This window comes from Mugil cephalus, chromosome 11, assembly GCF_022458985.1.
Source record: "Mugil cephalus isolate CIBA_MC_2020 chromosome 11, CIBA_Mcephalus_1.1, whole genome shotgun sequence".
Classification (NCBI taxonomy): Eukaryota; Metazoa; Chordata; class Actinopteri; order Mugiliformes; family Mugilidae; genus Mugil; species Mugil cephalus.
In genome coordinates, this window is record NC_061780.1 from 14470962 (window position 1) to 14487789 (window position 16828).

At 44.0% G+C, this 16828-nt stretch overlaps 1 protein-coding gene across 1 annotated transcript; it reads left to right on the forward strand.

Moving 5' to 3' along the window:
- The first annotated feature begins 12241 nt into the window (after window positions 1–12241).
- sox4b (SRY-box transcription factor 4b) lies at window positions 12242–16711 on the forward strand. The gene has a single exon (XM_047598566.1). The coding sequence runs from the start codon at window positions 12840–12842 to the stop codon at window positions 14067–14069; it is 1230 nt and encodes a 409-aa protein (XP_047454522.1). The 5' UTR covers window positions 12242–12839; the 3' UTR covers window positions 14070–16711.
- Window positions 16712–16828: the final 117 nt, after the last annotated feature.

Sequence of the window (16828 nt, forward strand, 5' to 3'; positions counted from 1 at the left end):
GTGCTAGAAAAAAGTGCAAGATTATTGCAAAATGCAAGAACCAACCAGTTGCAGCAACATACCTGAAATGCTGACTTTTGTGCATTTGAGTCAGGAATATGATCTGTAGCTTTGTCTTCCCTTGCTACATCTGGTCCAGCTCGCTCTTTTGTTTTCTAAATAATGGACTCATCTTTCGCAGCTCTCCCTCACAGCACCTTTCCCGATATTTTGTCCAGCCAGACACACTTATTTTTCGTCTGCTTCTTGCTCCGGTCCAGCTCTTTCTTCTCCGCCAGGGCCAAGTTTTTCACATGGTCCTTTGTGCGAGCTTCCCTCTTTTGGTGACCTTGCCCATCTCGGTTTTCGTTTTCATTCGGTGTGTGTTCAAGCCGGCTCACCTTTCTCTGCTACCAGTTTTACTGTTGCTTTACCCGGGCGGCCCACAGTAGCCTACCTTGAACTCCTTGTTTTTCAAAGGCTACTTTCATCCCAGCCTTTCCCCTGTCAGCACTGACTGAGTCATTTTCCTCCATCAAAATAGGATATTTTTCCCAGAGGGAGGTGATCTGCTTTTCTTTGTTTGTCTTGTTCTGTGTCTAATTATTGGAAGCAGCATTTTCCATGTAGTTCTCCACTTTTAGCGTATTGAGTGTTCAATAAAGGCAAGCGATTTCTTCTTCTTCTTCATGTTTATCCTGCACTTAATCAAATTGGTAGTTCTTTCACACTTTGCTAACTAAAGCCTGGTCCACACTTTTTATGCATATCTTGTTTCTCTTAAACTCTCTCCATTGACTAGTTTCCCTGTCCTCCCTCTGTGCATATGTTCAGTTTGCGCCTCCAGGGCTGCATTAAGTGGCTTCCACAGCCAAAAAAAAAGAAAAAAAAGCATATGTGTTACGTGGGAAGCAGCCTGTCTATATTGATTGGACTGACTGCTTCTTGCATTAATGAACCGTATTATTCTGGACATATACATATGCACATGAACAGCTAACATTTTTGCCTTTAGTTAATGAGCCACTGAGCTGATTCTGGAGTAAAACGGACCTGCAGTCATCTGTTGACCTTGTGTGAGACCAAACATAGGTGTTTGCCTCAGAATGAAGTAAACATATGTGCAGTGCAGGTCCATATCATCATCCACATTTCATTGTGCTAAGAGCTGAACAGCTGCTGGTTATTGATTTTACTATATTGCCAGCAGACTGAGGCTCAGTCCACCCACTAGCAACACATGGCCTTCAGCTTTCAGACTAATATAGAGATAACACATGTCGAGATAACAGAGGACAGGATTTTCACAATGTTAGTTTTCAAGTACCTCAGGCCTTAAAACAAACCCTGTAAAACTTCTACAACTTTGCATCTGTATAACGAAAACTCCATGTTAGGACCTAACGTCACATTTTGTCTAGATTTGGATTTTAGTTTTATATCTAGTACATACAATACTTTTGTGTGTTGATGCCTCACAGCAAGGTTATGGGTTCAAGTCCAATGGAGTTTGCATGTTCCCCTTGTGTCTGCACGGTTTCTCTCCATTACTTTGGCTTCCACCCACCATCCAAAGACATGCTCGTTAGGTTAATGGCTGATTCCAAATTGTCATAAGTGTGAATGGTTGTCAGTCTCTCTATGTTAGCTGGGCGATAGACTGGCAGCCTCTTGACCTCTGCTGACCTCTTGACCCCCCCCCTCCCGTGACCCTACCCTACACGGAGTAGAGCCTTTGCATCAAAAGGGGCCCATTGAGGTGGTTTGGGTATCTCGTTTGGGTGCCCAGCTGGGCGCCTCCCTTTGGAGGTTTACCGGGCTCAGCCAGCCGGGAGGAGACTGTGTAGACCCAGAACTCACTGGAGGGATTATATATCCCATCTGGCCTAGAGCTCCTTATTTAACCTGTTGCCACCATGACCTGACCTCGGATAAGCGGATGGAAAATTGACGAATGAATGAATGAATGACTGAACCTGTGTGCTTTGGTTAATCTTTGGTTTAATCCAACTAAACTGGCCCAATACTCCTGATCCCTACTAAATTTGTATGGGTAAGCAGGGTGGACATTTATATGAGGGCACCAAGTTTAAATGATTCAACTCTAGGTTGTCCAAAATAGGCCTTTAAAAAAAGGGAAAAGAGAGAGAACATGGGAACAGGTCCTCAGCGACAGCAGTGGGATATCACAGAAACAAAGATAAGTCATTCACCTGATGACAACTGGCGAAGCGTAAACACAAGTGACAACCTCTTCAAAACCTCTCTCTGACTTAATCGGTCTCTGTGGCTCTCGCTGCCCATCCCCTCTCTAAACCCCCCCCCCCAACCAACCCTCAATTCTCGTCTTTTTCCTTCCTTTCTGTCACACACATTCACATTGTCAGTCACATCCTCTGTCTGCCAGGTGTGAAGAGGAAGATGGCAGTTAGTAATTGGTGAGAAAGCACTTTGTCACTTTGCTGGAGGATAGATTACATCCAATATGTTTCTAATACGATGAAACAAGGAGAATAGAAATCCTATTCGCCATTCTTGTACAAAAAACAAAGGCAAAATGAAAGGGAGAACTGAAATCAGATGTGCCTTAATTTCACAAAACGGATGAATAAGAAATGATTAAATAACAGGAAACACACTATATGTATAGTATATGTCCAGGTCTTACTCTTACTCTGACTGTGTTAGGTGTCTCCTTAAATGGCGACAGTATTTTTAAGAAGAAAGTTTACTTGTCTTGAGCAACTGAGGGAGACAGGTTGTCCCCCATTGCAATCAATGACCGGTGTTGCCACAGTTATCTTGAAAAAGTAAATTGACTACGGATTACTGATTACTCTAAAAAAGTTACTTTACTCATTACTTGATTTTAAAATAACTAAGTTAGGTTACAAGTTACTTCATTAGTTACGTTCAGCAGGTGCCGACAACACCCCCTGTTTGTTTGTTTGTTTTTGTTTGTTTTTTATTGGAAGTGCATTTTAACAGCTTTAACTTAAAATACATGTTTTTATTAAAAGAAAAAAAAAGAGACAGCATTTGCTCTACAACATACTGCTCGACCAACTTCTTCAACACTCCCCAACTTACTGGTTTTACGAGAAATACTGTTTATTAAAAAAAAGAGACAGCATTTGCTCTACAACATACTGCTCGACCAACTTCTTCAACACTCCCCAACTTACTGGTTTTACGAGAACGTCCAGATTTTGTTGTTTGGGTGGCGAAGGATCTCCTGCATTAGGTGCAGCTCTTTCTTTAATTTCAATGTTGTGTTTTTGAAACTAGATAGGACTTGGTTGCCAGCACAGAGTGTACAGCGAAACGTAACCCCACCCCCTCCACTGTGTAATACACTGCATGTATTACACTTGAGTTGTCTTCGCACTGAAAATGTGACTTGTCACATAGGAGACGTCACTCCCAGAGGCAAGAAGAAATCAAAAAATCTATCTCTTTACTCAGGGAAACAGGAAAAATAGTAACACAACATGACTTGGATAAGTAACTTTAATCTGATGACTGGTTTGGGAATAGTAACGCGTTAGATTACTCGTTACTGAAAAAAGTGGTCAGATTAGAGTAACGTGTTACTAAAGCCAAGTTTCCATACAATGGCCTACCTCCACACCGCCCCGCACCACCCACTTTAAATTGTTATTTCCGTTGCTAGAAGGTGGGAACGAGGCCAAAGGGATACTTTTCTAGGTACTTTCTAGTACCTCCTCTGTGGTCGGTCCGAAGTAGGTGAATTGGGGCCAAAAATGTGACGTAGAACGCTGCTTACTACCAATTAGACAGAAACAAAAAATCAGCGCCAGGTACAAACCTGAATGTTTTGGTTTTGACTAGTAGTAAGCCACTTACTTTCAACTTTCTGCTTTCGTGTTGGTACATTCTTAAATGATGACTGGAAAAGTAATGTCGTTCTGGACCAACCCGGAGGTGAGGGCTTTTCTGTCCTTGTTGGGAGAAGACAGTATACAGCGGGAGTTGGACGGGACCTCTCGGAAGGACAAGGTTTTCCATCAGATCGTGGCTGAGATGGCCAAAATTTGTTTTATCAGGACGGTAAAACAAATGAAGGACAAACTTAAAAGCTGAAGGCTGATTATCGGGCAACCAAGGGGCACAACAATACGAGCAGTGCTGATCGAAAGGTCCCAAAATGGTATGAGAAGATGGACGCGATACAGGCACAGACCAGGGAGCGCTGGTAGGGAAGCTTACCTTGAATTCATTACACCGTTGGTGCAGTCGTCCGCTGAGTTTTTATCTTTTATTACGTTCATTGTCTTCTACTTGAAAGCTCATAACTGCATGGCGGTTGTTTACTTTCGTTTGTTGGTTGTTGGAACATAAATTTACTGGGTGGCCCGCTGTTGCTAGTAGCAAAAAGCGTGGGTGTGGCTAAAGCCTGCAAAACCGGGAGGAGGGGGGTCACTGCTAAGCAATGGAAAAGCTGAAGCGGCCTGGAGTCGTGAGGTGTGGGGCGGTGTGGAGCTAGGCCGTCAATGGAAATCCGGCTTAAGTGATGCATCACTGTGAGTAACACGTTGCTTCTAAATTCACTTCCTGACTGCATCTTCATAATTAAATATGTTCTTCTGGCTTGTGAACTAAATGTGTGTTGTGTTAAATTCAGCATTTTTTCCAGCCTCCGAGCTATGGCGAGTTGTGTAAATAATAAAGTTCTCCAATTTGTCACACGTTTCTCAAAGATTTAGAATCCTCATTAAAAGTTTGTTTGTGTACACGTTTCTTCCCTCCTTCCTTCCTTCATTTCTTTCCTCCACTCCTCCTCTCTTTCTTTCACCCTGATATTGGCGGACTGTACCACCAAGACCCTGAAAGAGCAGAGCTCAAGTTTCCTTACCATCTGCGTGTGTGTGTGTGTGTGTTCATCATCCATGCTCTGAAGGAGGTAGTTAATCTCAAGAGATGTGAACCACACACACATGCTGGTGCCTTATCACCTGAGGTTCACTCTTGGGACCCTTCCGTGTGTCATCTATGCAGTCTGCCTGGGGCCGGTTGGGAGGGGTCTCAAGAGAGGTATGCGAGACACACACACACACACACACACACACACACACACACACACACACACACACACACACACACACACACACACACACACAAAAGGTTGGAGGTGACAAGGTGACACCATGTCTCTGTGATACCTGGTTTCTGTCAAAGCCCAGTGACAACTGGTCACCTCTGACACATGCCTACCTACACCCACATAAACATGCAGACTTGACACGTCTTCTCATGCACACCGTTACGCGTCCACTCAAACTCATTCATGTGAAGATGAGCACAGGTAGCCTGAATGAAATGTAAATACCGTGGATTATGTGCACAGTGGTACACAAATCCCACTGTTCACACATTCATTCTGGCTGAAGGCCTTCTACAGCCTTTGCAAGGTAGATGTAAGTGACCGCTTACCTGCTGCAATAACACGGTGTCACACACTGTGGCACTTTGCACATGAAGGCCAGCTGTTAAGTGTCATAACTACCTCAATGTACGTGTGTTAATATTAAGCAGAGAACGACAGCGCGAGTATTATTTCTATGTCTGCGCCAAGAGCCCCTTTCACCCTGCTTGGCTCAGTCCAGTGACTCTTTTAGGCTTAAAATGATAAAATAATTCTACATCCTGTACATCAAAATGCATGCTGCTGTGAATGTTCAAATGTAAGCAGAGGTAGATTTTCCATTCAGTAGCCTCAAATAATGTAAAGCAGATAAATACAATACAGTCTAATTCAAGAGAAAGTCGTTTACTGTTGGACCAGCATCTTTGTGTGAGTGTGCTGTATCTGTTTCCCTGTGCTGAACACATCACTATTCCATCCAGGTTCCATCTCCTCATTGAGACACAAATATAGATTATATTGCACATACTTCTGCTCACAGGGTTGCTATGCAACAAGGGCATTTTTGGGCTACAGTTAAGTGAAAACTAAACCACTAAACATATTGCGCGCTACACAATGTTCAGACCCGCTGATGCTGAAAACTGGTTGTTAAGTATTCTGCACATACAAAAACAGTTGTGATCTTACGCATGTTGGCTTGTCACACGGTTACCTGTCGCGCGTGTGTGTGTTTTCCACTTAATTACTACCTTGGTAGTTTGGCCCTGCCTGTGTTTGAGAGCAACCTTGAAATGCGACAGATGTTCAAATTCACCTTGCTGAACTTCACAAATCAAAGCTAGACCACTAATAATGAGCTCTTGTCAGTTGAGAGAGGGTAGAGATTGTGTAGGCACACACACACACGCACACACTTCTGAACACACAACGCCAATCATTAACAGCAAAGCTAGGGTCATACTTTGCAGCTGCTTTTTCTGGATAAGATAAGACTTTTGCTGCTGAGTGTTTGTGTGTTCTTGTGTGTGTGCGTGCGTCCGCATCTCTGTCTGTATCTGTGTCCGTAAACACCTGTTCAAATAAAGCTTTAGAAATATGACTGAATAAATACATTTACAGTAACCAGCCATCTGTCTGTTGTGGGGTTGTAAAATACTCTGCGGGGAACACTAACTTTGATGACAGCAAAAACGTAATAAATCAAAGAGGTGATAGTCACAGCGGAGTTAGAGGAGACGTAGGATATGATATGGAGCTCGGTTGCAATTTTCGGGTCTCTACCACCTGGCAAACTCTGCACTATGCTTAAAAGCCTTATGACCCTTCCTTTAAAATCACACGCACCCCACCACCATCTCACGTAAAATTTCCATTTCTCAAAAATCACTCAAAAGCCACTTTTCTAATATAGAAATTCCAATTAAGGTAGTTCGTGAGGACAGAGTAAAGACTTTTGTTTCTCACCATCTTCTCTAATCCACTTTGGCCTTCATGTTTAGAGGCCTTCTCATTCCACTGATTAAATCCTTTCACAGCTACTTGAGGACGCAGGTATGTGGTCCACTCGCGGCCTCTAATTTGAGTGGCACGCATCGTCAGAGCACGATTATACACATCAGAGCCACTGGTTATCTTGATTAGCGCTAGCGCAACCGACATCGGGCTGCTGCAAAATATAGCCGCGCGGGCTCCCGTCCTTAAGTGCACATTAGAGTGGTAAGTTACTGTTTAGTATTCTGCACAGCCTGCCACTCAGAAGGGGACGTCTCTGTAATGGGGACGCACAGTTCATTCACTACCGGGAAAAACTTCTGAAACAATTAAAACCTTTCTCATCTCTTTACGTCTCTGACATGCCTCAAGACAGGTTATTCCCACCAGTCCCCTCTCTGTCTCCTCGGCACTACCCTTTATAAAGGGTCTGAACAAGGTATAGAGCTTCAAGCGTTGTATTTGTAATAAAGGTCAACTTGTGGCTGGATAACACAATGTAGAGAAGCAAAATCCGAACTGTTAATGCAGCTGCGTTGTTGTTGTTTTTTTCTAAATCCACTGACTGCATTTCCCAAAGTTCCCATTAAATTTTTAAATCGACCTCTGCGTATTTCTGGTCATTTCACCATTTATTAGTCATATTATAAAATATGATGTAATGACAGCTGAGCATTGTTGTAATGGATCTACTACTATAAGCAGGGCTTGTGACAGCCGGTCACTACGTCTCAATATTTAATATTATGCTTCAATATTTAAATATGGGAAGAGTTTAAGTTTTCATGAAACCCACTGGATGTGCTCTGAGTGGGTGGCTGACCATACGGTGTCAGTGTTCTGAATAGCAGATGACCTCAGATCAGATTTGTCAGGAGAGAAAAGAAAGAGCGCGTTTCTGCCACATTCTTCATCCAACATTCATGCCGATAAAACGAACCGACCGAACCTGAACAGAAAGGGAGAGGGAGAGAGAGATGAGAGAGCATATAGTGACAGATCAGCGCGAAGAAAGCGTACGCACAGAAAGAGGAGGGAAGCTAGAGAAAGGGAAGTGAAAGGGAGGTGGAAGACTTCTCGCTACACTGAAGCCTGTGTAAATATAGAAGGGCTGAGTTCCTTACCAAAATAAAACTCGCATGGTTCGACAACCTCTTGCACCAGAGTAAATTTGAATTTGTACTTGAGGGAAACGTGACTTTGCCCTGGCTCTTGTTGCAAGTTGCAAAATCAGAATGTGTCACAACCTGAAGGAAGACTTGTGGGATAACTTGTTAAACTGTGCTGAGCAACCCTCTTTAATACCACTTTCACAATGAAAATAGTGCGGTGCAGCTGGACTTTCTGACAGGATCGACCCACCTTGGTGAGCGCTAATGGGCTTTCAGCAGTCGCGGGTCTGACCTCCCGCTGTGGGAGCTGCATGCCTGTTTTATTTCCTCCATCTCGTACATCATCGCATTGACAACGTCATCATTAAACACTTAAGGGCGCTGGAACACTGCGACGTAAACAACGGACCGCATGGACGTCAGTGATACTGTTAGCATTGTCGTTTCGTGCACTGGAAAATGCCAGAGCGCTAATGCAACGAAGGTGGATGGAATTTGAGGCTAATCTGGAAAGGGATCGTAGAAGCCACAGGCTAAAGTTGCGGCACATCGCTATACAAGCTGTACACAAACACAGTCGCGCATGCGGAGTTAACATTTCACATCAGGAGTTCCAGATTGGTGGGATTCCCAAGCGTGATGTAGGGCTAATGTGCCTCCATTAAAGATTGTGTAGCAACACATTTGATTTGTTTGACTGAAAAAAGCAAAAAACCTCTACCCTTCAGAGATTGGTCTCAGAGAGATCAACAGGAAGACTGACCTTATGGGAGTGAACCAAAACTTTTTTCTGTTTGGAGATCTGACTGAGCAGCTCTCGCAGCCCTGGAGCTTCCACAGTGATAGCCAGATAGGCTACCCAGTGACAAAATCAGAATGCCACGGGCAGGTACGTCAACGTTATCGGGTAATTTGGTGGGACGATGCGGACCGTGTTCCACACTGCAGGCAGGTTGAACTGAAACACTAAAATCCCACGATGACCTGGAACAACATGGGATTTTCATACAGTGTGAAAGCGGCTTTAGTTTGGTGACTTTTTAATAACACTGGTTAGCACTGGTAATACTGGTTTCTTTTAGTTTGAACTAACTTCAAACTACTTTTTAGAAGTAAGGTGTGCCATATTTTACCATATGAAACGAGAAAACAATGGGGGAAACATATTTTTATGATTTCTTGTTAAACCTTGGCACGCCCTAACATAATCCAAGTCAGAAAACTTAGTTATGGTCATTCTAACAAAGTAACTTGAATTTTGGGAGGCTGGGAATCTAATAAAAGCGGCCAATAAAGTAAAATGGAGGGGGGAGGGGAGGACAGAGCGAGAGAAGGGGAGAGAGCGAGGGCAGACAAAAGAAAGTTGGGGATTGTAGTTGGGTGGAGGGGGCAAAAAGAACACCTGTTGAGATTAGGGTTGGCACGCGACCCACTCCAGCTCGCGTGGCAGCTGCACCTCACTGGAACAATGGCAGTAAAAGAGAAAGACAGAGAAAGCGAGAGGAAAGTTTGAATGCACTACTTATCCTTTCAGGTCGTGTGTGTGTGTGTGTGTGCGGCATACTAATGTGTTCACTGGTGAGAGAGGGTAAGAGGGAGGGAGGAAAGGACAGATAGAAAGAAAGACAGATGAATGTGCCAAGAAATTGAAAAAAAACAAACAAAAAAAACAACATGTGTATTCAAGTTAAGTATGAAGCCAAAACTAGGTGAAAGGTCTTATTTGTCTTTGGGATATAGAATAGAACAGAATAGAATAGGAGACACCTGTTCAAGGTGGTGAATGAGGTGTTAGCTGTCCGCCAGCTGTCCTTCCAGGTGCACTGACTTCCTAAAAGTTTGTGCGAGAGATGAAAAGGGACGCAGAAGATAAAGAAGATAAAATTTACACCCCACGCAGTTTCTGCAGTCATTATTACAGAATTCATACTGATCTGTTAAATGATGTATTTAAATGCGTTCAGTATCACCGCAGTGCATACTGTAATTCAAAATACTCTTTCCTGAAGGATAAGTCCTCCTTCAAAGCATAGCAGCTTCTTTAGCGCAGACTTAGACCCTTTAATGTTTTCCTGCATTTCATTATTAAAATGGCATTGTGAAGCCCTGTGAGTTTATGAGCTAACATTCTTATTTCCACTGCAGTTCTGCTCCATGAACACACAAATTGGAGCCCAATTACCCAATGCTTTACTTGGATGCACTGCGCATAGAAGGCCATATTGAATATAATTGTACCCAGTGAAATGCATCCAGTAACTTTGGTGGCTATGCTTTCATGCTAATTTCCCTGTGGGGGTCCAAGTCACCTCTGACTCTCCTTTCATTAACATACAGAACATCTGACCATCTCTGACGGTCTCTCTTAGTCACACACATACATACCTTTTAATTTAATTTCCAATTCACTCCATATTTTGATTGCATTTTTTAATGCACAGAAACGTGTGTGCTCCCCTGTAACCCGGGATCATTAAAGTGAGCTGTTTTTTTCCCCTCTCACTCTCTCTTTTTTAACCGATACCATATTGATTTAATCTCGCCTTAATTTCACAGCCTGATCTGCCTAACTCCAATCTGTTATACCTTACTTAAAACTCACACACTGCACAAAAGCATCGCTTGGATGCCTCCCTGTCGCACAGAGACATTATGTAATTCACCCCTGGTAACTGTTCTCAACGCTGGGGCTGATCTATTTTACCCTCCCCGAGTTCTCTGCAGCACAGCCATGCTGCGCTCTCTCCGGCTCTGCGATGCCATCTAGCGACACTCCAACTCCGCAGTGTAACGCCGTGTGTCTGCTTGTATCCATAGCTCCATTTTTTTTCTTTCTTTTTTTTTCCATTTCTTCTTTTTTTTTTTTACTCGTTTGTGGATTATACAAATTATTTTATTGCACTAACTAAATGTGTCCCGAGGAAACCAAATGTGCTTCTGGTACCCTATGACTTCCAACTGCAAAAGATGCTACAAATAGACAAGTAGATAATAGAAATATATTTTGGAAATTGTACGCCGTTCACGTCATACTAGTCTACTGTAACATTTTAGAGCGTTGCAATTTTAAACGTGTGCATATAAAATTAGGAAAACAGAAAATGGCTAATCGATATAATAATAGTGTCTTTACTTATCATTTTCTCTATTATTATTTTTATTTTATTTATTTTTATTGAACTTTTATGTTGATTGTCGCAAATTGAGCCCGGTTTCTTTCGAGCGTAAAGCTGTTCTCGCTCTCTCTCTTTTGGCACCCTATCTTGTTTGTTTGAGTCTTCACGGAAAACTGCTCTAGATGTCAGTTTCGAAGGTGTGCGGATGTGCTCTCACAGGCGGTTTGCACGCACACGATCGCCTGCCTGATGTGCCGGGGAGTGTTGGTTCGAGGTGTGTTTTGTGACAAAAGACCGCCCAACCCCGCCCCAGAGAGAGAGGGAGGGAGGGAGAAAGAGAGGGAGAGCGAGAGAGGGAGAGAGAGCTTACAGCTTGGCTTGGACGCATCTTTCACACCAGCCTGACTATCCTGATGTGTCCAAGACACATTTCCCCGTTTCTGGAGCAGTCTCTAAGACATGCTCAACTGTTGAGCGTGATCTGACCGGTGACTCTGGTCAGTGACCACCTGTAGGCAAACAGCCACAAAGTAATTAAACGAATGCTCAGTTGTACAAATTATTTATACATATTGGTTTTAATAAACAATCTGATTTTCAAAATACGACTCGTGTCTAGATTTTTACTCTCCTCGATGTCTTGAATAAACATTAGGTAATGCATAACTGCATCAGGTGCATTGCACTGGCTCCAGATTGTCTTTATTCGGTGTGGTGGGTGCGCACCATTCATAACATCCTCGCCGTCTGCACAAGTGGAAAGACAGGGGGCTGATGTAAGGCATGTTTCTTATATTCTGTCCCGTGCACAGTATGCAAACTGCGCTTCGGATTGCCATATGGCAAAGTACACCCAGCTTCCCTTATAGCCTGACTACATGTTAATGGTACACACATGGGCTGGTGGTGAGGGGGTAGGAAAGGGGGGCTCATAACATAAGCCAGTGTCTCTTTAAAAAAAAATTCAAGTTTCTTGTTGTATTCTGGAATGAGGTCAGACACGAGGCTCCTCATTGCACGCGCTGATTATTATTAGCTCCCATTTTCGGCCAATCGGCGACGAGGGGGCGTGAATTTGGCGCAGAGGCAGGGTAGCGACAGCGCCCCATTGGTGGATTTTTATCGCCGTTGTATCACGGAAAGGGATAAATGCAAGCAAGGGGGGCCGGGTCTGGAGGGCTGCTTGAAACGCGACTGTTGGTCTGCAAGGTGGACAGTGTAACTCGCTCTAGCTTCTTTTTTTCCTTCCCCAGCATGCATGGCTTTTGTTTCTAGGAGCAGGGACAGAGCTGATGCAGAGAAAAGCACTTACCTTACACACTGTACCTGGGAGCCCTTTGAAAGTGCCCGAGCGCACAGCTTGACACTCAAGTCTGCGCTCTGCAGATGTACAGACTGTGTTCAGTGAATTGATTTTATAACACAGAAGGAAGAGACTGAGACACCGATTACAGGGTACAGCGTGGATAGCGGGCTATGCTGTCCGTGCTGTTTTAACACCCACAGAACCTGGAAATTAAACTTTTTTTTTCTACGCATCTAGCCTTTCAAGGCTACTCTGGACTGAAGTTTAAACGACTTTAACTGCGCAACTCAGGAGTGAATCATTTCTTGCACTGTTTCTACTCAGCTCAGACTGTGAAGAGGAGGCGAAAAGAGCTGAGTTTGCTTTAAAGTGAATCAGAGGACCAAGGAGAGAGGGAGAGAAAGAGCAAGCACACCGCTCTCCCTCTGTGTGTATAACTTGGCAGCATGGTGCAGAAAATGAGCCACACGGAGAGCACCGCCGAGGCGCTGTCCTTTTTCGGCGGGGATTCGAGCTCCGATTCCGGGGCTTGCATGGATCTGGACCCGGCCGCCTCGCCTCTCTCGCCGGGCTCCACGGCTTCCTCGACGGCCGGCGACAAGTTGGGAGAAAACCCGGCGTGGTGCAAAACTCCCAGCGGACACATCAAGAGACCCATGAACGCGTTCATGGTGTGGTCGCAGATAGAGAGGAGAAAGATCATGGAGCAGTCCCCGGACATGCACAACGCCGAGATCTCAAAGAGGCTGGGGAAGCGGTGGAAGCTGCTCCGAGACGGCGACAAGATCCCCTTCATCAGAGAGGCTGAGCGGCTCAGGCTCAAGCACATGGCGGACTATCCCGACTACAAGTACCGGCCAAGAAAGAAGGTAAAGTCGAGCGCATGCAAGCCGGGCAGCAGCGGAGATAAGGGGGAAAAAGTTAACGGTAGCTCCAACAACACCAGCATTAAGTCGTCCTCATCTTCGAGGAAGAGCGGATCCAAATCACCCAGCAGCAGCAAACCCCACAAATCACTTTTCGGGAGCAGTAGCACCAAAGCAGCACTGTTTGCCTCCGAGCACCCATCAGAACACCACCACAACTCTCTCTACAAGTCCAAGTCTGGTTCCTCGGCAGCCAAGCAGATACCGGACAGCAAGAAGCCCAAGCGGGTATACGTGTTCGGGAACAGCGGTGCGAGCCCCGCGTCCTCCGTCGTAGTCCCGGCCAGCCCGACGCTCAGCAGCTCGGCGGACTCCAGCGACCCGCTCAGCCTCTACGACGACGCGGCCAGCGGCAGGGAGGAAGGCGCCGACTCCCCCGGCAGCAGCGGCAGCAGCCTGCGCGGGTCTTCGGAGCGTCACGGCGGGCACACATACAGCAGTCGGCGGGCTTCCTCGCCTACCCCCTCCGGCTCTCACTCCTCCGCCTCGTCCCACTCGTCCTCTTCCTCCTCGGAGGACGAGGAGTTCGAGGACGACTTGCTCGACATCAACCCGAGCCCCAGCTTCGACAGCATGTCGCTGGGGAGCTTTGGCTCCTCGGTGCTGGACAGGGACTGGGATATGAACTTTGAGTCCGGCTCCGGGGGGTCCCACTTCGAGTTCCCCGACTACTGCACCCCCGAAGTCAGCGAGATGATCTCCGGAGACTGGCTCGAGTCCACCATCTCCAACCTGGTGTTCACGTATTGAGAGGGAGGAAGAGAGCAGAAGAATAAAACGCAAAAAAAATAGTCTACGACCAGAAACAGGGGTTCCTGCTACAGTGGGCGCAATAGTTTGTGTGCACCAGACTAATATGAAACCCACTAAAACTAGGCTCCGTCCCTTCTCGCCCTCATAGGCAAGAGCTGCAATTCCTTGGAAAGCTCAACGTTAAAGCGAATAACTTTGCTTTTTTGTACTTTTCTCTGGATGCGTGGTGGACTGTGGGACTCGGTACAACCACGAAAGTGGAGGGAGTTCAAAACAAGAGGAGAGGGAAGGAGAGACTGCGTTTCCTGACAGTGAAGCTCAGTCCAGGACTGTTTTGAACTCAACAACTTAACTGTGATTGATTTGCACGTTACGCGGTCCGCCGTTCACTTAATCAATGTCTGTCGCTGATTTAGAAAAGAAAAAAAGGGACATTTCACAACTTTTTACCAATCGCCAAGTGAACTTCACCACTAAAAAGGTACACAAATAGGACTGCCGTGCGACACTTTTATTGTGGTGTGTCACCGAGAGGGATTTTTAATGAAGCCGAGGTGGGTTGATGTTTTTTTTTTGTTTGTTTGTTTTTTAAGTCGAATATTTTCTCAAAAGCAAAAAAACGTGTTACGCATGATAGCCTACTTTGTTCCTATCTTGTGCTGAGATTTTTTTTTTCTGTGAGACTGTCGAACAGTTTAAAAACTAGTGTTAGGGTTATTTAAGTGGATAGGTGGCGCTCGCTTCGGTTCTTCTCTTTAAAAAAAAAGGACATTGAAATAATCACCAGCTGTCGTATTATCAGACTTCAGGATTCAAACGCAACTTCAAATCTGTGCTGAACTTTATACACGTGTTCTCTATGATTCAGGACCAAAATTCTTTAATTTTCAGATGATAGCTATAGAGAAATCCTCACCGATTTTTTTTTTTTTTTTTCCATCCTCTGAGCTTTGTTTTGTACATTTATTCAGATGCCATTTTATATGGGATGTTGTATTTATATACTGGGCCAAGCATTTTTGACTTGATCTGTAATTTTTATTTTTGTTTTTATTTCCTGTATACATGACCTAGTCCTGTTTTTGTTTTTCTTACACAGTTGTTCGTCAGTATGTCTGTGTCTGTCACATTTCCTTCTCAGGCGAAGGGCTAGAGTTTTAAAAACACACGACTTTTCATTTCTTTTTTATATTTAAATGTACACACTTTTTGGACACTTAAAAGAGAGGAAACAGTTTGATTATTTTCTCAGTGTATTTTTGTACAAATCTATATAGAAAATGGGGGAGTCAACAATCGGTGTGTGTAGCCTACAGCTGTATTGGATTTCCTAATTTTTAATACCCCGGCAGACTGGTTTTCATGCTGCCTTCAAGTGCTTATGGTGAGCTCGTATACTTATGTTGCCTGTTGAGACGCTTTTGTACGGGCAGACAGCAGAACGGAGCTCAAGACTGTGGTGCCTATTGTTTAGAAGTCCAAGGCACCAAGCTACTTTTTGACAGAGCAGAGGCGCTAATATGAATCAGGTGTGTAATTTGTGTTTGAAATAATTAAACAGGCAAAGTTTGTGTAACTTTTACCAGCAAGTACTGATAATAGTTCTTTGATCCCTGGACCTCTGCAGTACAGGCATGACATACTTTGTATGCAATTGAGGTTTTCTTTCCCGGCAGCACTTGAAAGCAGCACCAGTCTTCGTATCAGCCTACCTTCTACGTTTACAGTGCCAGACTTCAGACTCCTTAAAGACACAGGAACGCATTATTTCCAGAGGCTATTCACACGGACCATGTGGGTTCAACAGCATCACTAGCTCTTAAGCAGCCACTTGCTAAAACTGCATTTCCTGTCAGAGATCTTGCCTACGACAACAACGAGGAGATTGTAGCTTTAAATTTGACTTATTTCTTGATGTTTTCATTAACTGATGTCACATTTGCCAATCAGCCACTGGATTGATCAATATAGCAAGCAAACAACAAGGATGACAACATCAAGCATATTCAAATTTCTGACTTGAGTTCCGCAAACACCTACTTGTACTGCGTTTCTCATTGTATTTGAATATATAATCTTTTCTACTTGTCGGCTAACTATTAGCTAATAATTGTTTTAGTATCTTTATGGCATGGTGAATAGCATTTGTATTTCCGATTCAGGTTATTAGCTGTTGTGTTTTTCAGAAAAAAAAATGGAGAAAAAAAAAATGAGGAAAACAATGAAACGTGAACTCGATCTTTGTATATTTGACTGTATCATAAAGCAAAAAGATTGTGTGTTTATGTACGTTGTTGCTATTGAGGACAGGCACTGTCTAGAACTGCTATCTTTTACACATCCTTACTTACATTTAAGGTGGTCAGTTCGGACTGTTTTTTATATATATATGAAAGCATTTTTAAATATATTAACTTTATTTTTCATCCATCCTGTGCAATATGCTGTGTAGAATTATCATTTATTGTCTCTAATCATGCCATAAACAAAGGAACCACCCTTTTTCTGAGACCCAGAGAAAGGGGAGGGCGAACTCATGCCAGCTAAATTGTGTCCATTCACTGCCTGTCAGATTGTTGATACAAACTTGTGTACAGAACTTTTTCAAGGAAGGAAATAAATATCAGCTGGAACTGAAACTCTACAGCTCTTCTCTTGATTATGAAATGTTTGCATTTAAGTTTGACTGTCAGCATTCAGCAGAAAGTGTGAATTTGATTTTGAATTCCATAAAGAGGAAAGAAATAACCAACATT

Bases quoted from the DNA above. Each gene is read 5' to 3' on its own strand.
- sox4b (XM_047598566.1), top strand. From the start codon at position 12,840: ATGGTGCAGAAAATGAGCCACACGGAGAGCACCGCCGAGGCGCTGTCC.